This window comes from Lipotes vexillifer, unplaced genomic scaffold, assembly GCF_000442215.2.
Source record: "Lipotes vexillifer unplaced genomic scaffold, Lipotes_vexillifer_v1.1 scaffold1491, whole genome shotgun sequence".
In the NCBI taxonomy this organism is placed as follows: Eukaryota; Metazoa; Chordata; class Mammalia; order Artiodactyla; family Lipotidae; genus Lipotes; species Lipotes vexillifer.
The window spans coordinates 958,927-982,989 of NW_006771679.1; the positions used below are offsets into that span (position 1 = coordinate 958,927).

At 37.6% G+C, this 24,063-nt stretch overlaps 1 protein-coding gene across 2 annotated transcripts in view; it reads right to left on the reverse strand.

The window, feature by feature from the left end:
• Nucleotides 1–24,063, reverse strand: part of KLF12 (KLF transcription factor 12) — a 446,968-nt gene that overhangs the window by 91,488 nt on the left and 331,417 nt on the right. For both annotated transcript variants that reach the window (XM_007447097.1, XM_007447098.1), the window contains one exon: nucleotides 21,923–22,058. In XM_007447097.1, the coding sequence (XP_007447159.1) occupies nucleotides 21,923–22,058 (136 nt within the window). The remainder of the gene's footprint in view (nucleotides 1–21,922; nucleotides 22,059–24,063) is intronic.

Here is a 24,063-nt window from a genome sequence, read left to right on the forward strand (position 1 = left end):
ATGCAGGGGACACGGGGTCGTGCCCCGGTCCGGGAAGATCCCACATGCCGCGGAGGGGCTGGGCCCGTGAGCCATGGCCGCTGAGCCTGCGCGTCCGGAGCCTGTGTCCCGCAACGGGAGAGGCCACAACAGGGAGAGGCCCGCGTACCGCAAAAAAAAAAGAAGAAACTGAGGAAATATAATCTCAAAATTTGAGAGGATGTCACCTGACATGTTAGTCCTCCCCATAGTAGCCCACATATATTTTATTTTAAAAAAATAATTACTGACTAAATCTCTCAGGGTTCTCTTGTTAAGTCTCCTTGCTGAATAAGATGCTCTTCTTTGACTGATTCTTTCCTTATGTTAACTTACTCTTAACATGCAAATTTGTAGTTTGTTGTTTATCTATTAGTTTTATATAATACCTTTCCCTTGTAAAATTATCACCATATTAAATTTGGCAAATGCGCATTATTTTATTTCCTTAAAGAACTTATACATAACTTATTTCAAATCTTGGGTTTCAAAGCAACTGAATTTGAGCGGGTAATTCTAGTTCAACCCAAATTTGTCATCCTTTCATGAGGGTCTTTTTGTTCCTTTCTCCACATTCATTTGTCATTCAGGAAGTCAGGGAAGAGGTAAAATGATGGCCTATAGAAAATGACAAGTATACCCACATGTCAAATGCATTTGAAAGCAGATTTGTTTCAGGAGCAAACCTTCAGTTCAGTAGTACAGGGTGGTTCCCAGTGACTGCTAAGAGCAAGTCTGTAAAGGACAGCTCTGCACTGGGCATGCAGAAACCACTTCTCTGCTCTTATATCAAACACATGTCACGTTCCCTTTGTTTACATGTCTGCTCTCTAGTTATGTTTAAAATGAAATTGCTTTCATCTCCTTTTGCATTTTTGTTTCAGAACTTTTCAACCTTACATATTAACTTTCAAATTAAGTAAACAGCTGGGCAAATGGAGTTCTCTGCAATTCATTTTCTTATAAAGTGTGAAACTTGCACCTACACATTCTGCTAATTATGACATAAAAGTCATAGTCTAGTGAAAACTGACTAGTTTTCCTGCCTTGAGTCCTATATATCTGTCATCTCAGCAAACTGCTGAGTTCTGTACACATTTCAAAATACTTTATTGTTACTTCTGAAAGCTATTAAGATACTCCACTTTTTTTCCGAATTGTAACTGTTTGAGTCATTAATAAAACTCAAAACTACTGAGAATAAAGTTTCCTTCTACTCTGGTGAGTTAAGAGTATAAATGCTCTTGGGGACACATAATGGTCTCATAAATCGCATCCTATAAGGGAAGGTTTGCGCACCTTTGTTTTCCTACAAATATTTTCATCCATTGGTCTTTAAGCGGGGCCATGAATGCTGGATCAGTGATACTCTCCATTTGGGAAGTGCCTGAGAGTGCACAAAACACTGCTGTCTCATTCAATCCTCACAAAAGCCTGCGGCAGGAACACAGGCATTACTATATCTGCATTCTGTAAATGAGCACCCTATGGCATTCGAGGACTTGCTGGGTGTCACCATGGTCACCATGGTACCAGTCAGTAAGAAATGAGCACCAATTCTAAACGTTTCTTTTTCCTACTACCCAGACAGAACTCAGAGCCAGAAAGCAATGTGGAGATCTCCCTCATTCCAATGGTGAGGATAAGACCATACAATTTGCCCAGAGTGGGACTCTGGCCCCACAGGGACTAAGGACACCCTCGCTCCTCCCCAATGTAATGAAAAGGAAGGCTTCAGAGTCAGACATAGCTAGGTTGGACCCTATTTCCAAAATATACACTCTCTGTGATCTTGTGCAAGTGACCTACATTCATTTGACTTTTGGTTCTTCATCGCTTAAGTGGGAATATTAACACCTATTTTCTGTAGCTGTGGGAATGAAAAGAGATAAGAGATGTGGTGTGCCTGTCTCATGACCACTGCTCAGAACACATTCTTTTCTTGCCCTCTTTTCAACTCACTGTTTACATAATGGTACTCAGCTTTCACATTTTATTTCATAAACTAAACATCTCAGCAATCCAGTTGCTTACAAAAACTGGTTTTAGATGTATCTATTTCTGACTTTTTTTTTTTTTTCCCTTGCGTTATGCTCTATTTCTGACTTTTGCAGGTAATCCTTATGCTTCTTTTAATTAATTGTTCAATCTTTATTATATATAGTCCTTTCCCTTAAAATACTAGACCAAACAGTAAGCATACTATATTCTTATTATAATTTATTTAAAAATGTAAGTCAAAACCCACATCAGTCTGCTCTGGACAATACATTTGTTTTATATTTATTTTTGTAATTTCCTTTTAAAATTACACTGTTTTGTGCTTAGAATGGAAGTTAATCCTTCCAATGATCAAGTATTTTGTGAAGTGACCCATGCTGACACTACTTTGCAGCAATGAAGGTCAAGACTCTCTAGGGTGGCACTCAAAACCAATTAATAGAGATACACACAATTTTATATTGCATCCTATCTACTGCATGCAGTGCTGGGCATGGTCCTGGAGTCAAAATACTGCTTAGAAAGCATGCTTAGAGAATTTTCTGGGGATGCCACAGCGCGTTTAGGAACAACTTTACAAAGAAGCTGCAAGAACTCTCCAGCTAATCCTGGTGTTTCCCTCCTGTGGTCTAATAACAGAGGAGGGAGCTGGTCTCCTCACCTCCATTCTGCAGATGTGAATGCGTGCTGAGGCTGGGCAACCTGAAAACAGGGCCAGCAGAACACAGAGGGGGAGTGACATTCAGGACCAAGGACTCACAGCTCTGGGCTTCCACAAATCATACTCCTTCTTCCATGAAAGTCCCTCCTGTCCTTCCAGGAAATAAAAGTAACACATTGAGTGAACAGAACATTATCTATTCTGATCTTGAAATTTTTGATAATAGGGGGAACTAACCCTTGGAAAACATGTTCTGTGTTTCAAACTCACCAGAAATAAATTACAAAAAAAATTCTTTTGCATTCCCCTCAAGATCCCTAAAAAAGCTTCCTAGGACTTCTTTCATTTTCTTAAAGTTATCTGAAAGTTAAACGGACTCAAAATACGATAATCAGAGTGAATAGATATGTGCAGTCTATACATTTTATAAAGACACGAGAGTAGAAATGTTTACCAGATTTAGTAGTAAAAGTATATATTCATGTGACTACTTAGACATAGTAAAAGCTAAAAATCATTATTACACTATTATCTAATGATGCAGTTGAAAGTATTTTTCTATAAATAATACTGTAGCAGAATTTCAATGCAATTTGTCATTCTTCCTCATTGAATTGCCACTTTTTTTCTGCCACATTACCTGTTTGTCATTCCAGATAAGTTGTCAGGTCAAAAAAAATCACTGTCTTCCTTAAGAGCAATACTTCTGTGGCTATTCTCCTAGAATAAAGCCTTATTATAGAAGTGACCTTTAAGTATATATGGATGACACCAGCATCCTACCTGTATTTATTATGCAGAATCTCATGCTCTGCGTATCTAGGTATTAACAGTTCCCTAGCTTTATCTAACTGTTGTTGCATTATTTTTCCTGTATGTTGATTTGTTAGCCCAGTTGTTAATTTTTCAATTACACTATACTAGGTACATTTGTATAGATTATGGCAAAATTTCTTTTGAAATGGGAAAGGGAATAAGTAAAGAAATACGGTATTCGGCCTTGTTGTCATGGCTTCTGTTCTGGGATTATGATCCCTGTGGGCCAAAGAATACAATCATCAAAACAGGAATCCAGTTCACTGGCATCATGCTGGAGTAGTCTCAAAAATTATTCCCCACAATGCGCTATCCTGGTCTGCAGAATGCACTAAATATGGCAAGCCACCGACCTAAATCAGCTGTTCTTAACTGCTTTTCCCCCAATATTCATAGACATGTAATTCTCATGTTTATATACACAGTCAGACAGACACCAGAAAATAGACACAAATAAACCCAGATTTTGAAGGTCGCTTATTATGGCTATGGTACAGACAGTAGGTTAAATGATATTTCCAGTTAGCTGCAACGCCACTCTTTGAACCGATTACAATATACCAGTGAATCCTAACCCACCAATTTGTATCCACATCTTAGATGAAAACTGCTACAAGAAGCCTTTTTACAATGAAATTGAACACAGAATCTCAAAGCGTAAAAGAGACAAAAGCAATATGTAGCTATAATAAACTTATTTTATGAATAGAAATTCTTAATAATTATTATAAAATGGATATGAAAAGAACAATTATGTGTTTTAATATAAATACTAAAATGTGAGGATTTTTCTAAGATCAATGGCAGCATCCACATGACCTTGTATTTCGTTTCAGGGAGTGAGTCTAAAAGAATTTGGAACCACTGAAATTCATTGTTAAAAATGGTCAGACTGTTTAAAAGGCCATTCTGCAATCTCCGAATCCTCTGCCATTAGAATAATGTCGATTTTCACTGGGTGGAAAAGTACTTGAATAATTTAAATTTGTACTGAGGGGAAGGATATAAAGGAACCCTCTGAGGTATTTGAAATATTCTATATTTTGATCTATACGAAGGTCACATGAGTGTGTTCATCCCTGAGCTGTACACTTAAGATCTGTATACTTAACAATGTACATGTCACATCTTAATAATAAAACAATGACCCAGAAGCCTGAAAAACAGTAAAGGAAACTTTTGTTTTTAAGTTAGTTAAGAAAAATGTCTAGTGAAAGTATATATTAGCATTATTATTAGAGTTAGAAAATAAGAACCAAAATGATTTCTAATATATTATCTTGGCCACACATGCTATAAAGATTCACTTGATACAAATGACTGCTAAGCCATGGTGAAGTCACATGTTGAACACATGTGCCTGACTTTGCCTGACATTTAATTGAGCCTGGCACATGTGTGCTTTTGTAATGTACTCAGCTGTGCAATTTTATGTGAGTGGACATCTGTAGACATGAATTTGAAAAGAATTCGTGCAAAGTGACAACCTTTATAACTAGCAATGTATGATAAAAAGGGTCATAAAGAGAAGCAGCAACAACTAACATTTATTGAGGTTTTACTACATTACAAGCACTGTGCCGAGTTCCTGCATTCAGCACCTCAAGAATTGCATTTACAGGATTTTTAAACATATGAACAGAGAGACGGCAGGAGATCTGTTTTGCAATCTGCCCCTAAAATAAGATAATATGGCAGTACAAATTAATGCAATTATAGGCTCCAAGTTTGTAAAAAAAAAAAAAAAAAAAAAAAAAAGTTGTTTGGCAACTCTTATATGTGATTGTATTATAACTGCAATTTAAAAATTTATTGAATTTCATTAAAATGAACCTTAAGCATTTAAAATCTAGCATTCTATAGGCGTCACCTTGAAAAGCATCATCAAAGGAACATTTCTGACACCAGATGCATAGCTTCTCATTTGAAGAGTTTATAGCTCACAAACTCCTTTCCTTAGCCCGCAAGAACAGTGAATAAGCTTGGAGACAACATGGGAATGAATTTCCTGGCTAAGGACTCCTTTCCTAAACAACTACTGTCTTCGTGATTAATATTTTTCATATGTAAAGCAGGTTCTTGACAGTTTTTATTGGATCTCGTATAAATCATCTATTATCATTACATTAAATTGTATTGAAGTTTCAATTCTAAAACTCTAAATTCCAAACTCTTACTTGATTACTTAAATTCAAGTAATTTTTTTTAACATCTTTATTGGAGTGTAATTGCTTTACAATAGTGTGTTAGTTTCTGCTTTATAACAAAGTGAATCAGCTATACGTACACATATATCCCCATATCTCCTCCCTCTTAAACTGGTTTTAAAATCAATAATGACTGGGTTTTACAAGCAACGGATTTGCTAAAAAGGAAGTATTGACACTTTTTTCCCCCTTAAATTGGGAAGACATGTGAAACAATCTTGAATCTTTTTTTTCCCCTGTGATAAAGATGGGTTTGCCTGACCCATGCAGACCTTCCCCAGTGACTGGTGATTTCTGGCATATATTCGATGCTCAAGAAATGTGAGCTTCCATGAAAGATAACAGAAATGACTGCAATGCATGGAAGAACTTAAGTTCACTGGAAATTTTCTTTGACTACAAATATCCTAGATACTGTGGTGGACAGAAAATGAAACCACTCTTGGTGTGTCAGAGATGACATTCTCTACTTGTCTCCTTCACGAAGCTGAGGGTGAGGTCTTTACACATGGCAAGCGTTCAATAAGCACTGAATGAATGAAGTGCAAGAAGGAAGTAATCCCCTTCTGATGTCTGTCATGTCATTAAGTAGAACAATAAACAACAATAAACAGTCATTCAAATGATCTAGTAGGAGTATCTGGATGAATCAGTAACATTTACCTGCAATTTTGACTTTATAATTTTAGTTATGTAATATAAAGAGGTAACTATAGTTCCTGGGCACTTTACAAGCACAGAAATCTGGAAAATACTTGAGACTCTCCCTATCTTTAATGGATAAGAAATGGGAAGGTTGGAGGGTTATAAACTATTATGGAGTTAGCAAATGGAAGAGCTATTACTAAAAGAAAAGCTCCTTATTTTCTCATTGGAATAAACCAAGACCCAACCTCATTTGGGGTTTAAAGCTTACAAATACTTATTCACGTTTGAAGTTAAGAGATCAGAGGAAGAATTTCAAAGTTCATGCGGATAAGAAGACAAAGATGTACCCAGAATGAAAACAGAGAGGGGGAGATACCAATGACTATGGCATTTACTGGGCCTTTAATCAGTATATTTTGAATGGATAAAAATTCATAATTGCTACCTACATTGATTTCTCCAATAGTTATCAGATAATCAAATTTATATATTCAGACAAAAACATGTTGTAATTAAGTTTTTTGTTTGTTTTCTTTTCCCCAAACACAGTTATTTGAATAACTGTCCCAAGCTTTCTTTTCACTCTGGGTTGATCTCTAGTCTACAGAAATGAACATCACTCCTCTGACTGTCATCCTATTTTTCTCATCTCCCTGACGGTTACGTGTATACGTTTGCTTCCTCGAATCTTAGGCTCCTACCCCTTCAGCACTCATGATTCCTTCCTATTAACTTGCTGCATCCAGGCTTATAAGTCCTTTCCGCAACTCAATGAGATCTGTACTGTCTCTAGCTCATTTTTTGCTAAATTGGTTAGAGTTCTCATTTTTCACTCTCCTGAAACCTCAAAGGGACAGGATCTGGCTGAAAATCACTCCTCCCTATTTTCTTGATGCTTCTCTTAGCCCTTCTGTCCGTGTAACTTTCTTTATCTGTCTCCTCACCACGGGTCTTTCTCCAAAACTGGTCCTTGGCATCTTGCTCTTCACTGAAAAGGACTGAATAGATCTTCTTTTAAAGATTAAGTAACCAAGAGAATGCCTTAAAAAAAGACTATGAATATCAAAGGTAGCTGGAGATGTGGACTGACTGGAACTCTTGCACACTGCTGGCGGGAATGTAAAAGGATACAGCTACTTTGGAAAACGGTTGTGTAGTTTCTTACAAAGATAAACATACATGTTCCCTTGACCCAGCAATTCCTCTTCTAGGTAGCTACCTAAGAGAAATGAAAACATGTCCACAGAAGAGTTGCACAGAATGTTCACACAGCCCTAATATAATAAACCCAAACTGGAAACAACCCAAATGTTCATCAATGAGTGAAAGAATAAACAAGTTATATTACATGCAAGTAATGGAGTACTACTTAGCAATGTAACAACATGCAACAATCTCAAAAACATCATGCTGAGTGAAAGAAGACTGAAACCAAAGAATACATAGTATACGATTCCATAAAGGAAGGTCTAGAACTACTCCATAGACAGACATCAGAAAGTGATTGGCTGGGGGTTAGGGGGAGGTACTGAATTTACTGGTGGGTGCAGGGTGCGAAGGTAACTTTTTCGGCGATGGAAACGTTCTTTGTCTTGATTCAGCACAACTACTGAAGCCCGCGTGCCTAGAGCCCGTGCTCCACAAGAGAAGCTACCGCAATGAGAAGCCTGCGCACCGCAATGAAGAGTAACCCCAGCTCGCCGCAACTAGAGAAAGCCTGCACGCAGCAACAAAGATCCAATGCAGCCAAAAATAAATAAATTTTAAAAAATAATAAAATAAAGCTAGTTAAGCAGGGCATATTCAACACCCCCCCCACCACCATTTCTCTCTACCCATCTCATACACATACTTCTACTCTAACATTAATTAAAAAAAAAAAAAAAAGTTGCAGGTGTATGAGTACAGTCGCCCCCCTCCCCCGCAGACCCAACCCTGGCCCCATGCCCACCCCATCCAAGGGTTCTGCATTTGTGGATTCAACCAATCGTGGATTGAAAAAAAAAAATTTTTTTTTTCCATAAAGCTCCAAAAATCAAAACTTGAATGTGCCAGGAGCTGGTAACTATTTACATAACATTTACATTGTATTTACAACTATTTACATAACATTTACATTGTGTTAGTATTATAAGCAATCTAGAGATGATTTAAAGTAAGTATAAGGGAGGATGTTGTGTAGGTTATATGCAAATACTAAGCCATTTTCATAAGGGACTTTAGCATCCTCGGATTTTTGTAACCACGTGGGTCCTGGAACAATCCCCATGGATACTGAGAGGCAACTGTATATACAATTGTATTTTTTTTTTTGAACTGTATTTTTTTTTTGAATTTTATTTGATTTATTTTTTTATACAGCAGGTTCTTATTAGTTATCCATTTTATACATATTAGTGTATATATGTCAATCCCCGTCTCCCAATTCATCCCACCACACACCCCCCTCCACCACTTTCCCCCCTTGGTGTCCATACGTTTGTTCTCTACATCTGTGTCTCTATTTCTGCCCTGCAAACCGGTTCATCTGTACCATTTTTCTAGGTTCCACATATATGCGTTAACATATGATATTTGTTGAACTGTATTTTTAAAATATGTGTTTTACTGTATGTAAATAATACCTCAAAAAAAAAATTAACCTCAATAATCATTCTTATGCCAATGACTGCCTTTCTACATTTCCAGCCTTCTCTAATCGGTTCCAGTTCCAGATCTCAAAATTCCAACAGGATGGTTCCGTTTGTATGTTTCACCATTTTATCAAACTCCACCCACTCTACTCAATTACATGATTCAGTTCAAAGGCATGGCCATTCCTTTTGCCTTTATCTTAATCCTTTAGAGTCTAGTTATCACTAAAACTGTCAATTATTCCTTTAAAACATAAATCATAAATCCTTTCCCTTCAAGACAGAATGCAGGAAGGAGCACTTTTAACATGTACTGTAAAATATATCTGATCGGGCATCCTTAGCATCACTACTTATTAGCTTTTGTTTTTGCTTTGTTTTGCGGTACGCGGGCCTCTCACTGTCGTGGCCTCTCCCATTGCGGAGCACAGGCTCCGGACGCGCAGGCTCAGCGGCCGTGGCTCACGGGCCCAGCCGCTCCGCGGCATGTGGGATCTTCCCGGACCGGGGAACGAACCCGTGTCCCCTGCATCGGCCGGTGGACTCTCAACCACTGCGCCACCAGGGAAGCCCTACTTATTAGTTTTATGATGCCTACTAAGTGCTTAACTTTCCTGAGTTATAGGGTCCTCGGAACGAACCTGTCCCCTGCATCGGCCGGTGGACTCTCAACCACTGCGCCACCAGGGAAGCCCTACTTATTAGTTTTATGATGCCTACTAAGTGCTTAACTTTCCTGAGTTATAGGGTCCTCATCTGTAAAATGAGAGAATTCATTCACTGCTACATTAGGAACACGGTGAGATACATAATAAAAATAAACTGAGACTTATAAAGCACTATATTTTTAATACAACACTTAGGGTTATTGTTACTGGTTCAAAAGCCACCACTGGAGTCCTGGCCCAGGCCCAGAGGTGCTCGTGTCTGAACTATTTCAATAACTTCCGATATTGTCTTCCTGAGTTTTTTGGGCATGTGACCAACTTGTTACTCATTTTCATGACTAATAATGTATCATGCAATCCCTTTTAAAACACTAGGATAATCTTGATCTTTTAAAGATACACACGGCAAGATTTATGAAACTCCTGATTTGTTTTCAAAGTAGCTGTCAATCTGGAAGCTTTGGTAAAAATGTAGGAGTAAAAAGCCAAGGCTATAAATATATTTTTTAAAAACCAGGTTGATTTTAGTCTATGAAGAGATTACATGCTTTTAATTCAACAATTACTTTGTTTGTCTTCTTGACAATACTTTTGCTGGATATTCTCATATTGTAAAACCTTTACTGGTCTACTGACTTTACTTGAATAATAAGCCTCATATAAAGCTACAGTGAAAAATTAATATCTTAACCCCACAAAGTAATCCACCCAAGTAGACAAGAAGATATTCTAATTTCTTGATTTTAAGAAAGACATTTATTTTTTCTAATCAATTTCCTTGTTTGCACTTTACTATTATATACTAGGAAAAGTTTCTCTAAATGTCCAATTTTAAATGAGTTTTATATTTGCATTAGAAAATCGAAACTACAAGAATCAATTCCATGTGTTCTATCACCTGTAACAGTGATTACATATACAGAACAAAATGGAGAAGGGATGTAGAAATGAAGACCCAAACACTTTTTGCTGAAAGGTCACGAAATTTTAGCTCAAAGACTTTATCTTCTCTTAACTGTGTAATAGTTTCAATTTGACGTTTTGTATTTTGTCACTCTCACAGTCCACAGCTATCTAATTCCAGAAATCAGGGGAACAGGCACATTAGCTAATGTTAATTTTTTTGTCATTTTGTGCACCATAAGAGGTTAATCAATGTTAATTTGAGTTTAGAGACTGAACATAACTACATTTCACAGATTTTGCTTATTCAGCTAGAATCAGCCTCTTGCTACGTGCTACATCTTTTGTAACACCACTCTATTACACTTGGCAAAATCAAACACTTCTGAGAGTGTAAGCCCTGGAGATAAGAGTTTACACTATGAAATCCAGATATCAAGACTCAATAAATGTACTTGTTATTAATTTTAAAACATACATCATTAAGTAGATATAGAAAGAAGAATTTATGAGATCCACCAGGGCCATCTACAAATTTCATGAGATCATGACTAAAATTTGCTAAAACTTAGAAAATAAGATTTCAAAAATAGGTAAATTAATTTCAATTGCTTCTAGAAACAACAGCCATTTTTTTTCCCGGAATATTAGTACACTAGTCATCACTCTCCTAAAGCTTTGCATCTCCATGGGAGGGATATATTTCCCCACCCCATTGATGCTGGGCTTGGTCATGTGCCTTGCTTTGGCCAATGCGATGCTAGCAGATGAATGATGTGCGCAAAGGCTTAAAATTTGTTTGTACTATAGGGCTTGTCCCCTTGTGTTCTAGCCACTGCTGTGAGATATACATGCCCTGGGCTGCCCTTTGGGTTAAGAGAAATGAATGAACAGTACTGCTCCAAGAACCTGCAGACCTGCTCCAAATGACCAGCTGATACATGGAAGAGAAGTAAATGTTTTATGATGGTATTCCACTGAGTTCTGGAATGACTGGCTACACAACATTATAGCGGCAATATATGATTAGGAAAAAAAAAAAAAACACCTTGATATTGAATTTGGGGTGGTGCCATATTTTTATTAGGTATTAAATTAATATTTGGTGGCAGACATTACTGATTAATTGAATCAGTCCTGTCCATGTTTTTCTTTTCCTTAGCCATACTCCAATAATTGGGAACATGTAAATTAGTTTTGGCCAGTGAGATATAAGCAGAAATCACATGGGGGGTGTCCTGGGAAAGCTTTTTAAAAGTGACACAGTTGGTTGCTATGTCCTTCTGGTTAGTTTGTTTTGCTTTTACTCCTTCTCTTCTGACTATTTTAAGGGCGGGATACCTGGAGATGCAGTTGACTTCATATAACCATTGGAAAGCCACAACTGAAGGACAACAAAACAGGAAGAGAGAAGAAACCCTAGGACGAACCTTAGGACACTCCATCAGCCTGTCCTGCTTACTCCAGACTTCTTGTTATCCCAGATAAATAATTCCATGTTTAAGTTCTCTTGTAACATTTATTGTTATTTGCAACCAAAAGTAACATTAATTGATAATTTGAAAAGATATGCAGATAGGTAGGTAAATAGATAGAACTTTATTCAAATTAACGAAAAAGATCCAAAATTGTACCCAGAAATTTGCTGGCATTTTTACTATACTAACTGCACATGGTTTGGGATTTAACTTTTAGGATAAGCCATAATGTGTGATGTACTAGATTTCAACTGAGGGCAACCCTCAACTTTGTGACTGTGAAAGTAGATGGCACAAAATCATGGTAAAATGTCAACCTGATAAGATTCATTCTGATCCAGGCTATCTTTTTCTATCTATGTCAGATTTTTCTTTACAGCAGCAGGTTCTCCATGAAAACGTATCCTTCAATTTTCTACTTTCATTTGACACATGTAAGTAAACATATTCAATGAGATTCAAGTGTGGGAGAGTGCTATAAAGTGAAGGAAAATTATGGTACAATGGCAATAACTCATGAAGAGTAATAAGAAGAGAGTGCCTAGAGCATTTGACTGCAAATGGACGAGATTATATCCTGGTGAATTGAGGTAATTTCAAATATATTACAGTATGGTGTTCTGTCATATGTACTCTCTCTGACTATATTAATAAATGAAAGAGTGATGAATAGCTCTGGGAACTTGTAGCGAAACATTAATATTTCAACATCATCGTTGAGTATCTATGTCAACACACATCAAAAATGCATGAGAAATGACTACCTGTACTCACTAGTTACACTCATTAAGAATATATGGATGAGAAATATAAATGGTATACATAAATTTGCAATGCAATTACAGGTAGAACATATAGAAAGAAAAAAGCTACACAAAGAGCTCACACAGAGAAGTATGTCAAGCAACTGACAGCAAGTTAATACTGGCAATCAGTTTGGAGTATACTGTATGACCACATGAAATACCACTTTATTTTAAACTATGAGTCATCTCAGTAACTACTAGCACTAAAATTTTTTTAAATATAGAGGTAGCAAAAATAAGTAGCCACTCTCAAACAAAAGTGGCTCTTCACTCTGTCTATGATGTAGCTTTGGAATCCCCTTGTTTAAAAATAAATATAAAAACAGAAGTTTGGCTTTTGATTTCTATTTTTAAACTGATCACCTAGAAGTAATAAATTCACATTAGAATGAGGCATGGCAGATTGAAAACAAATCAACACTCAGTTAACAATAATTTCCAAGTGGTTAGGAAGGCTAAACAAATAATCTGTTTATATCTGTAGTATATAGAAAGATGATGTTCAATTCAGGTGGGGAGGGAGAATGTCAAACTCACTGTTTAGCATTATGTATAGAGTATCAAATGCCTACCAAAGAGACAAGGTATAAATCACCCTCAAAACAGCAACACCTGGGCTTCCCTGGTGGCGCAGTGGTTGAGAGTCCGCCTGCCGATGCAGGGGACGCGGGTTCGTGCCCCAGTCCGGGAGGATCCCACATGCCGCGGAGCGGCTGGGCCCGTGAGCCATGGCCGCTGAGCCTGTGTGTCCGGAGCCTGTGCTCCGCAATGGGAGAGGCCACAGCAGTGAGAGGCCCGCGTACCACAAAAAAAGAAAAAAAAACCCAGCAACATCTGTGTAGTAGCTTTCATATATGGTGCCTTTTATTTTCTTTGCTCTTTTTTGTTTGTTTTGTTTGTTGGTTTTCGTATTTTCTGGCATTTCTAGAACAAATTGTATTACTTGTATTCTTTTTTTTTTTCTCTCTCTTTCTCTTTGGCCGTGCCACATGGCTTGTGGGATCTTAGTTCCTTGACCAGGGATTGAACCCGGGCTCTCAATAGTGAAAGCGCGGAGTCCTAACCACTGGACCACCAGGGAATTCTGGTGCCTTTTATTTTATTTTACTTTTTAATGATCAAAAAGATTCAGCCATAAAAAATTCTGAGGGTAAGCTCTCACTTGGAACAACAGTTGCATCACTTTTAGGGGAAAAGTACGAATGTTTCTGTATCCTAGAAGTTACAGTAACAATATATGAAAAAAAAAAAACTTTCTAGGATAATAAATATTTTTTTTTGGTTTTTTTTGTTTTGTTAATAAATATTTTTGACTCATCAGGGGATACAAAATTAGATTTCAAGAACCCAGGCCCAAAAGAAGTAAGTACTTCTTTGAAAGAAATTTTGAAAGAAAAATTTTGTTTTGCATTTATTTTTTGTTTTTATTGATTCTTGTGTGGGTTAAATAACTGCAGATTCCCTTAGAAAAAATAAAAGAACTTGTATCACAGCATAGAGGGAAAAGTATGAGTGGATAAAGAGATTCAGTCCTGAATCCCTCTCCCTAGGGATGTGGAGAATCATTACTTGGCATCAACAGAGCTCAGTTTCTTCTGTAAAATTAATGTTCTCTATTGGTCAGTGAGTTTGTTTATTCATTCCAGAATATTCCTGCCTTAAGGTCTCTGCACTTGTTATTCCCTCTGCCCGGAGCACGGTTCCTTTAGATATCCTGGGGACTTGACCTCAGGCCTCTTTAGGTCTCTCCTAACATACAATCTTATCAGAGTTCTTTAAATGCCTTATGTGAAAGAGTAAATGCTGGCTACCGTCACAGCTCACTCAGCACCCACACCCTGTCTCCCTCACCTCCAGAGCACTTACCTTCTTCAGAGGTACCATATGCTTACTGTCTGTTTCCCTCCCACCTCCTCCAATGGAATATAAGCACCATGAAATCAGTGATTTTGTCTATTTTATTCAATGCTGTTCTCGTGTTTAAAAAAGTACCTGGCCAGGCACTGTGCTAGCAGCCCTGGAGATACATGGAAGACTAGAACATGTTATCTACCCTCTGAACAGCTCAATATACTGGAGAGTCTGACATGTATGGACACAGGGGTGTCTATACATATACATATACATATATGCATATGTATGTGTACATATACACATATATATAAAGATTTATATATATATATATATATATATATATATATAAAGATTTATATATATATGTATATACCACAAGCTCCTGTGTCTAACTGTGGAAGCTGTGGACAGCTAGGCAGTGCTAGTCATATAAATGGCACCCTTTGGGATGTACAGTGTTCAACCCGCACCACCATAACCAGCTTCCTTGAGACTGAAATCTGTAAAACACAAAGCTGAAGAAGCCACTGACATTTAAAACCTATTGATGTCTCCCCACTGTCTACAGAATAAATTCATTCTTCCTGATCAGGTCCCTACCCACCTCCCCAAGCAGCTGCATCTCCCAGCTCTCCGCCACACTCACTTCTGCGCCAGTTACTATGAACTCACACATTCCTACCGCATGTCAACGCTTTCCACTACTCCAGACTGAGCTACGTGACCTTCCCCCCTTTCCTCGCTGCAGCCCTTCATGCTTTTATCACATTGGGCTTTGATTCGCCTCACATATTTTGATTCTGAGCTCCCTGTGGTAAGGTTCTATGAATCATTCATCCTGTATCCCCAGCATGTAACACAGGGCTGAATAAACGAATTAATTATTCACCAAATACAGACATGACTTAATTTGTTAATTCATAAAACAGCTCAAATATCAAATTATTATCAAAAACTGATCAGACTTTCTTTAAACGAAAGTGGGACCAACACGGTCCCATCAAAGCGATAAAAATGACTGTGTATGGGTGTACAGTCTTCATCTTGCTATTAAATACCCAGGGACTGAGTTACTCAGTGATCATTATATATATATATATTTTTTAGTATTGCTAGAATGTTGGGTTGATGCAGGCTAAGTATACACTTTAGACTTTACCTATGTTCATTCACATCGAATCAGGAGCTTTTTCTGATCTCCTTTAGAAGAAGAGCAACATAAAAGTGTTTATCTCCTTGGCAAGACAGCGAACGCCTCTCGGATTTACCCATCAGCCATGATGTCCATTATTAGTCTATTAGAGAGCTAGACTTCCACCTACAGAACTGAATCAAAGCTATTTCTTTGTTAAGGCATGAAGTGGGGATTTGAAGGCGTCCCAAACACATTAGGCTTATTAAATAAAAGTATAGCTTCTTTTAATGAGACAAGAATCTGGGAAAGATTTAAAAGAAAAAAAACCCTGAAATTGTCTGACATACTGAGCTCTCTGGCTTCTTCTCTGGGCACAATCAGCTCAGCTGGGTTCGTTCTAATCAGCAGACAAGGGAAGAGGCATGATCCAAATACCCTCAAATCTTTCAGTCAAGGGCTGCAAAATTAGATGACACAGTACCATTTCAACCCTTGGACAAACATTTCCTTTTACAGATTGACAGAAAGCAATTCTAAAAAGGATGCTCATCTTGGGAATGTCAGCACGTATGTGTATACTGAAACAATAATTTCTTAAAATAACAGCAACAGTGAAGTTTATAGAAAGAATGCTCTAATGTATTTGTACTTTATTTCTTCACATATCAATATAATGTTGTGTGTGATTTACAGAAGTGGAACACCTTTTTAAGAACCATTTCTGAGAAGGCATCTGATAGAATTATCTCTCCCTAAGTCAGATTATATTTAAAGTGACAGCAAGTTTAAAGATGAAAAAAATCTGAAATTATTTCATAAAAGCTATATTCTTATTGGGATTCAGGTGTCAAAAAAACTTTGCTAATTTTAGAAAGTTGTGGTTTAGAGATATTAAAGCCACAACAGAAAAACAAGAGCTGCCTTCATAAAGGAATATGGGTTTATAGTCAGACAAACTCTGATTTCAATATGAGCTCTGCAAATTATCAGCTATAGGACCTCTGGGGATAGAGTAAACCTCTCTGAGCTTCCGTTTATTTGTGCATAAAAACAGGAGCATAGGGCAAATTAAATGAAAACTATGTAAGTTCTCACAGAATCTGCCTGAAAGAAGTCAGTCAGTAACAGTTTTGTTTTCTCTTTCTTCCTTATCTCTAGGACTGTTCTCTACTGTAATTTAAAAGACATTAACAAAGTTATACATGAGGAGATTCAGAAATAAGGATCAAGAATTTTAAAATAAGGAAAATGAAAAACACACACAAAAAACCCAAACCGAAAACCTCCAAGATTTCTGACCCTTCTCTGATCATCAGATGCAACCTTCTAAATTAAAAACTATGATGTTTGAGCCAGCAGCAGAATCTGAAGGAATAGGATATCCAACTTGCTACCATGTCTGTTCTTTCAAAAAGCATCTAAGTGCAAATAAAGATGGGACTCTTCATTTCCAGAATTCACAAATTGTTTTCCTTTAAGAAGGGCACTTGACACAGGCATTATAATAAAAACAGGGGAAGGAAGCCAGTGTTTTAATTAGCGTAAATGTAATTAACAAGGAACTATTTAAAAAGAATATCCTTTTAACAGGTTCAAATTTTAGGGATGCTAACCAAAGCAAAAAGCTACTAATGCTACTAATGTACGTTGCTTCTTTTCTACTCTGACAGTTACAATCAAGATCAGAGAGGGCAGAGAACTCAGATATGGTGTGAGTTAAACAATCACGTGCATTTACCAATTCTGCGAGAACTGACACTGAGGAAAGCTGGTCCATCTCCTTAAAATCTTCATCGCCTTCTCCCACCCTCTACTCCACCCTTTCCCACTTCACTCTTACTGAAAGTATCATGTCTAGACCTTTATTCTTTCAGTTCAAGGCCTGCGCCTGGTTAAACACTAATTCCTCTGAGGCGGGCCCTCTTTCAGATATTCTTATTCATATACACTCTACTTTGAAGGAAGTTGATTATTCTACCAGCATCAACAAATGAGGAGTAGGAAGGTTTGGAGTTAGAGAAAAAAAAAGAAGAAAAAGGGGTACAGAAATTAGAGGCTCTGGGTAAGAGAGCCAAATTTTACCTATTTAAAAAATATCATTGTTTTGCCTAGGGTTAGAGTTAATTATAATAATTTGCTCTAATCGTGTGCCTGTACCTCTCTTTTTCCAAACACTTATTTCATAATTATGTTTGTCAAGTAGTTAAGGGTAATGATCCTATTATAGCATCAGAGGGGAAAAAAAAAAAAACCCAGACCTAAGCAAAACAGATGTTCTATGAATTGCTGGAAGTTGGCTTTGTCAGAATTACTTGAATACACTGTCTCTGGCTCGGACAGTATCTCTACAGTTGAAATACAAGAAGGGTAGAGGCTGTCTGTAGGCCTCACTATGGCCGGTTCTTCCCATTTATCTGAAGTCACCGAGGCTGAGCTGATAAACGAGAAGCAAGTGAATCAATGAAAATAGTTGCAATGATTGGTTCAAGCACAGTTCAGGAGCCTTGCTATAAAAATCTATTTAAATGGAAGTGAACTTAGGTTGCAGCTCTAGCCACCAAGCATTGTTCCTTTTTATTCAAAGGCAAGAGTATCTAAATATTATATATTGGGGTGGGGAGAGGTGCAATGGCTAACAACTTCTGCATTTCAAATCAAAGGAAAATTTCTTGAACTGAAGATTTAATAAACGTTCATTTTAAAAACCAGTAAAATGCATAATACCAAATATTTAAAAAGAGTATTTATTAGCATATTAAGGTTTATGCTATGTAAATATAATAATGTCAGCAAAGTAAGCCACCAAATTAAAAATTCAAACTATGGTGATGACTGCATGAGGCAAGGCTATGAACCCGAATGGGAAAGGAGACAAAGAAGAGATTCAGTTGGAGACAGTCACCTTGTGGGTTAGGATCTTGTCTAAAAGGCTGGCCTAGGACAAGGCAGTTTCGCCCCTCTCTAGTGTCAGTCTTTCCTAATATCTTCCTTTCTCATCTTCCCGCTTTCTTCCTTGACACTGCACTGGTGGCCAATGAGATAAGAGGCATGCCTTCAAACCCCTCCTAAACCATGGCTTTAATTGGAGAGACGTGTTTTGGTTGCCCAGGGCTTCTAAAATGTGCTACCTCTATCGCACATAAACCCTTGATTTTATCACCTCTCTACCTGCAGGCATCCTTCTCACCTAACTCAAAGTTCTGCCAAGTGCCAGAAACAGATGCACGGATGTCTTTTGAAATCCTCTCATCTCGTACATGCCAAGATGATGTTCAATCCTCTTACGATTTGAAGCATTATTTTATTGATCATAGTATACTGGATTTTTTTTGTTTGTTGGACAGCTTTTGAGTTAATAGAAGCCATCAAGATCCAAAGGCAAACAGAAAAAAGAGGGAAGGGAAATTAATAGTGAAACAGAGACATGCATTAAAAATCAGAGAAATTAAGAGCAGGAAGACATATCCACTGAAAGTTAACTTTGGGTAAACCTAAGTACAGATTTTTTTAAAAATTCTCTAACAAGGACTATATACTTATTTGTCCCAGAATAAAATTTTCCTCAACATATTGTTTTAAGTTTTGAAATACCTATATTTAAGAGGTCTCTGCAGAACATTCTTTTCGCTTCATCTAACAGTATCTTAGCACTTCTCAGTGTTTACACACACATACTCCTCCTTGAATGATGGTTAATTAACTATTGATGGGTCCTGGCATTCTAGGGCTTCCCAAGTGACAGCTCAGTATTCTTTGCTAATCGTTTAATGAAAACACTTACATGAATAATGAATCTGGCACTTGCCTAGATACACATGCAACTTTTACAATAGTAATAAAGGCAGGCGTATGCACGGTCAGAACAAAATATTGTGGGGCTTACAAATGTTTTCACAGAGCAAATTGGAGAGCTTATGTTGAAAATGAAGCTCCAGTTCCTAAGGCTGTTATTCAAAGTTTCATATTAAAATATACTATTATAGTCTCAGCACATAATATTAAAAGCACAAAAAATGGTTATGTTTAAGACGTTAATACCATGATTTGCTCTATAAGCCCGAAACGGAGTAAGCATAACTTAGATTTCAGTAATCACAGTGCCAAACTTACAGAAACACACATATCTATAAGACACACACACAAATTATGTATATATTATACGGTGCAGGAAAACAGTGTGATTAAAATGTCTGTGAAACTTATGATTCATCTCAGAATTGAACTTTGTCATCAGTTAGTTTAATTTTGCAGGTGAGAACATGGAATCCTTGATCTTAAGATTTAGCTCCCACAAAACCACAATCACTGGGCTGATCACTGAACTGGTGATGAAGTGATCGGGCATGCTAGCACTTAAATATGATTTCAGCCACCCTTCTGATCCAACGCTTTGGAGAAACTAAGTTACTACAACCCGTTACTGGAACAAATGAGAGAAAAAAGTGTTTTTATCCATGTTCAAGTGGAAGAATATGACTGGTAACAGACATCACAGGCACTCGAGAAAGAGATATGTTTGGGGAGCTAGAAGTCCTAAACTTTGTCTCGTCACCACTTATTATATGACTCTGGAGAAGACACTGAACCTCTCTCATCCTCAGTATCTTCATTTGTAAAATCAGCATGACACTTGCAATATTTATATTTCCTAGTTGTCATGTACTTATACTACACACTATTACCATTATTGTTACTACTACCACTAATAATAATATTAATTTCACCCTTGAGGCTCTCATCTGTCAAAACTTTGCAATTCAATTTTCATGCCTTGTAACTATATCACACCCTCACAATGGTCCTGTAAGGTACGTAGTCTTTCTTACTACAGATGAAGAAACATCTCAGAGTGGTTAGTTAACTTGCCAGATGTCACATGGCTATTAAGTGACTGAATGTGAACTTGGATCCAAATCTTTCTGACTGCAATTTCATTAGATTTGCCATATCCTGTTTCCTGTAATATATAATATACCTAGTACCTATTTATCATAGAGATATAGTATTCATTTTATACACCCTCACATACACACACACATAGGCTTTAAATTCTAAAACGCCCTACTAATTTTTTTTTTTTTTAATTTCAAGGCCTAATTCATGAAACAGAGTAGATATTTAGTCAATACCTGGGAAAAAAGAATTAATATATGGGAGGTAACTAAGATCATTTTAAGTAAAGTGTTAATTAACTTTTGTGTTGGCAGTAACAGTGGCTTAATTTAAATCTTCCTCTTCTTTAAAATTATGTTATTGGGCTTCCCTGGTGGCGCAGTGCTTGGGAGTCCGCCTGCCGATGCAGGAGACGCGGGTTCGTGCCCCGTTTCGGGAAGATCCCACATGCCGCGGAGCGGCTGGGCCCGTGAGCCATGGCCGCTGAGCCTGCGCGTCCGGAGCCTGTGCTCCGCAAATGGGAGAGGCCACAACAGTGAGAGGCCCGCATAACGCAAGGAAAAAAAAAAAAAAATTATGTTATTAAAAATTATGCTAGAGAAAAAATACACATGGACTAGTCATAGGTGCAATTCTAGACACAGAATTGACAATGATGAAAAAGCAGCTATTTTCAATGAAAAAGGGCGAAACTCTAACCCTGTGTTACAGTTAAAGGAGTGAGAAATGATTCCTTTAAAAATTACATATGATTTGAATTTTTCAAAGGGGTAACACAGTATCTTCCAAATTTTAAATTTCAAAAAAGCTGTACTGTACTTTCCTATCAACACAAGATAATACTGCCTGTCATATTTTACTTCTCTTGACTGTTCTATATGAATAATGAAAACAATGATGATAATTAGATAGTGGCACTCGAAAAGAACAATTTTTTTTTTTTCAGAGTTAAGGAGAAGGGGCGGGAAGTATTAAAAAAGAAGTCTCATTTCTATTCAAAATACAAATTTTCAACTACGCAAAACACTCCATGTTTCCCCTCATCTCCTCCCAAAGAACACAAGGCTGAATGGAAAGATGCTGACACGTGTGCCCGTTCAGAGCTAGAATGACAGGTCTGGGGAACAGGAGATGCTGCTGTTTCCATTATCCATTGAACACCTTGGCAATTCTTATTTCATCCTGAGAATGTGATACTTACTCTTGTACTGCTCTGGCTATGGAAAGGGCCGTAGATCCAGTTTCATTAACGCTATCTAAGGTCACATTTGGCAGGTCATCATCATCACTGTCACTTTTACTTTGTCTGGGAGATAGGCCTCGGGGGTCCATTTGTGCTGGGAAAAAAAGGCATATATAATGAATTAAAATTAGTGTGCAGAAAGTTAACCTTGTCCTGGACCAACATCAAGCATGGAATGTCTCTTCTGTGTATGTCACACACATGGAATTCTCCAGAAATCCCAGGAATTAGTGAAAGCGACGTATTTTATGGACTGAGCACGCACTGACTCTTCCCTTGTTCATCTGATTTATAAAACCTCCATCAGCTCTCGGTAGTTTCAGGGGATGATTATGGAATAGAAACTGTAAAATCTACAATATTACCAACTTCTGAGAAGCTGATTAGGTAGCTCATGAGTTACTGTTCTACCCTCTGGCTTCTTCTTGCTTCTGCAACCAGAGTTCTGGCCATTTCGTTGCACATTAGCACCTTCCCTGGAAGGTGGAGAGCAGGAGGGAGAGAAGGTTTTATTTGCTTAGGGCTCCCATCGGAAGCTTAAAGAACAACAAGGTTTACAAGACTAAGATAAAGGTTTAGGTATTCTTCATACTACAGTGAATCCCTGTTCACAGTTCATTGTTGTTCTAAGTGGAGATCTGAGTGCAGGAAAATGACTGAAGTAGAGTAGTATTTTAACTGTGTTTACATGTGCTAGAAAGTGCCCTTCATCTCTACGCTGATCTCATTTTCCAAAAATGCATTTCTAGATGAGATCCTCCTTCCGCTGCAAACTGGCCAAAGCAGGAAATAGCCTGATGTTCTGACTCCTGTTGATGGGGACCAATCAGATCCTTTTAAATGAGAGGCTCGCCATCAACATTTAATATATTCATGTATATTTTAAAAAATAGATTTCATTCCCACCTCCTTCTCTTTATGAACAGCTTTAGCAACCACCGCCAAGGATTTCCATCAGCCCTCTCACCTCAGGCACGGAAGAATCACACCTTCTAAATTAAAAGTACTGCACTAGCTACATAATTGCATTGCTAAAATATATGACTTCAACCCTCAGCCAGCTCCCTCAGCCTGCTCTTCCAAGCTGCCTACAAGAGATTTCTGAAACCACCACTAGCTGTAAAGAAAAGCAAAATACACTTAAAATCGTGGTTACAACGACATTTGGGTACATTTACAGTTTCATTTTTTTTCTCAAATCATGTATTTTTCTTGTTGTTACTGTGCATCATACATTAGGTAGAGCCACAGGAAAATGCTGACATTTTCCCATTTTTTAAACCACAAAAGACAATTTCTCATGATTCGACCTAATACTTACCATATGAATAGAAAAACTATACCTAGAGAGTTTTGCTATATTTCTAACTAAACTTGGTTAGGAAGGAGCGAATATCTGTTGAACCTAGGGTGTGAGTGTACTTGACATACATTCTGCCTGTAAGTATAAACACGAAAACGTACTTTGAATAGTGGAAGTGTTTGGTAAATGCTGGCTAAATTAAAGAGAAAATAATGAAACTAATCTAAAGCAGTGGTCCTTTGCTGATGACAAATTTGCCCCCTCAAAAGACATCTGGCCACGTCTAGAGACACACTGATTTGTCATAACTTGAAGGAAGGGGGATGCTACTGGCACCCAGAAGGAAGAAGCCAAGGATGCTGCTAGACATCCTACAAAACACAGGACAGTCAGTGCCCCACGACAAAGAATGAACCAGTCTAAAACGTCAATAGCACCAGGCTGAGAAACTCTGACCTAGAGATTTAAGAGTTTGGACATAACGGTGTTACATCTGATGACTTTCAATTGCATAACTATGTTCCAGTTTCAAAGTCACTAGCAACGAAATTAAATCACACATTCGATTATCCATCTTTTCTGGTTCTATCCTCAAATAAAACAATTCACTGTCATGTGACTCGGCACTCGTAACTTCCACCAATACAGCACTCGCTCACTCCAACGCCAGGAATGAATTATGCAGTGACGCTCATTAAGAGTCCTTGGATGTTGTCTTTTTACCACATGGTGGCACAAAGACTTTCTTTTCCATCTGATCTCTAGAGATTTCTTAGGAGAGGGGTGTTGGAGAAAC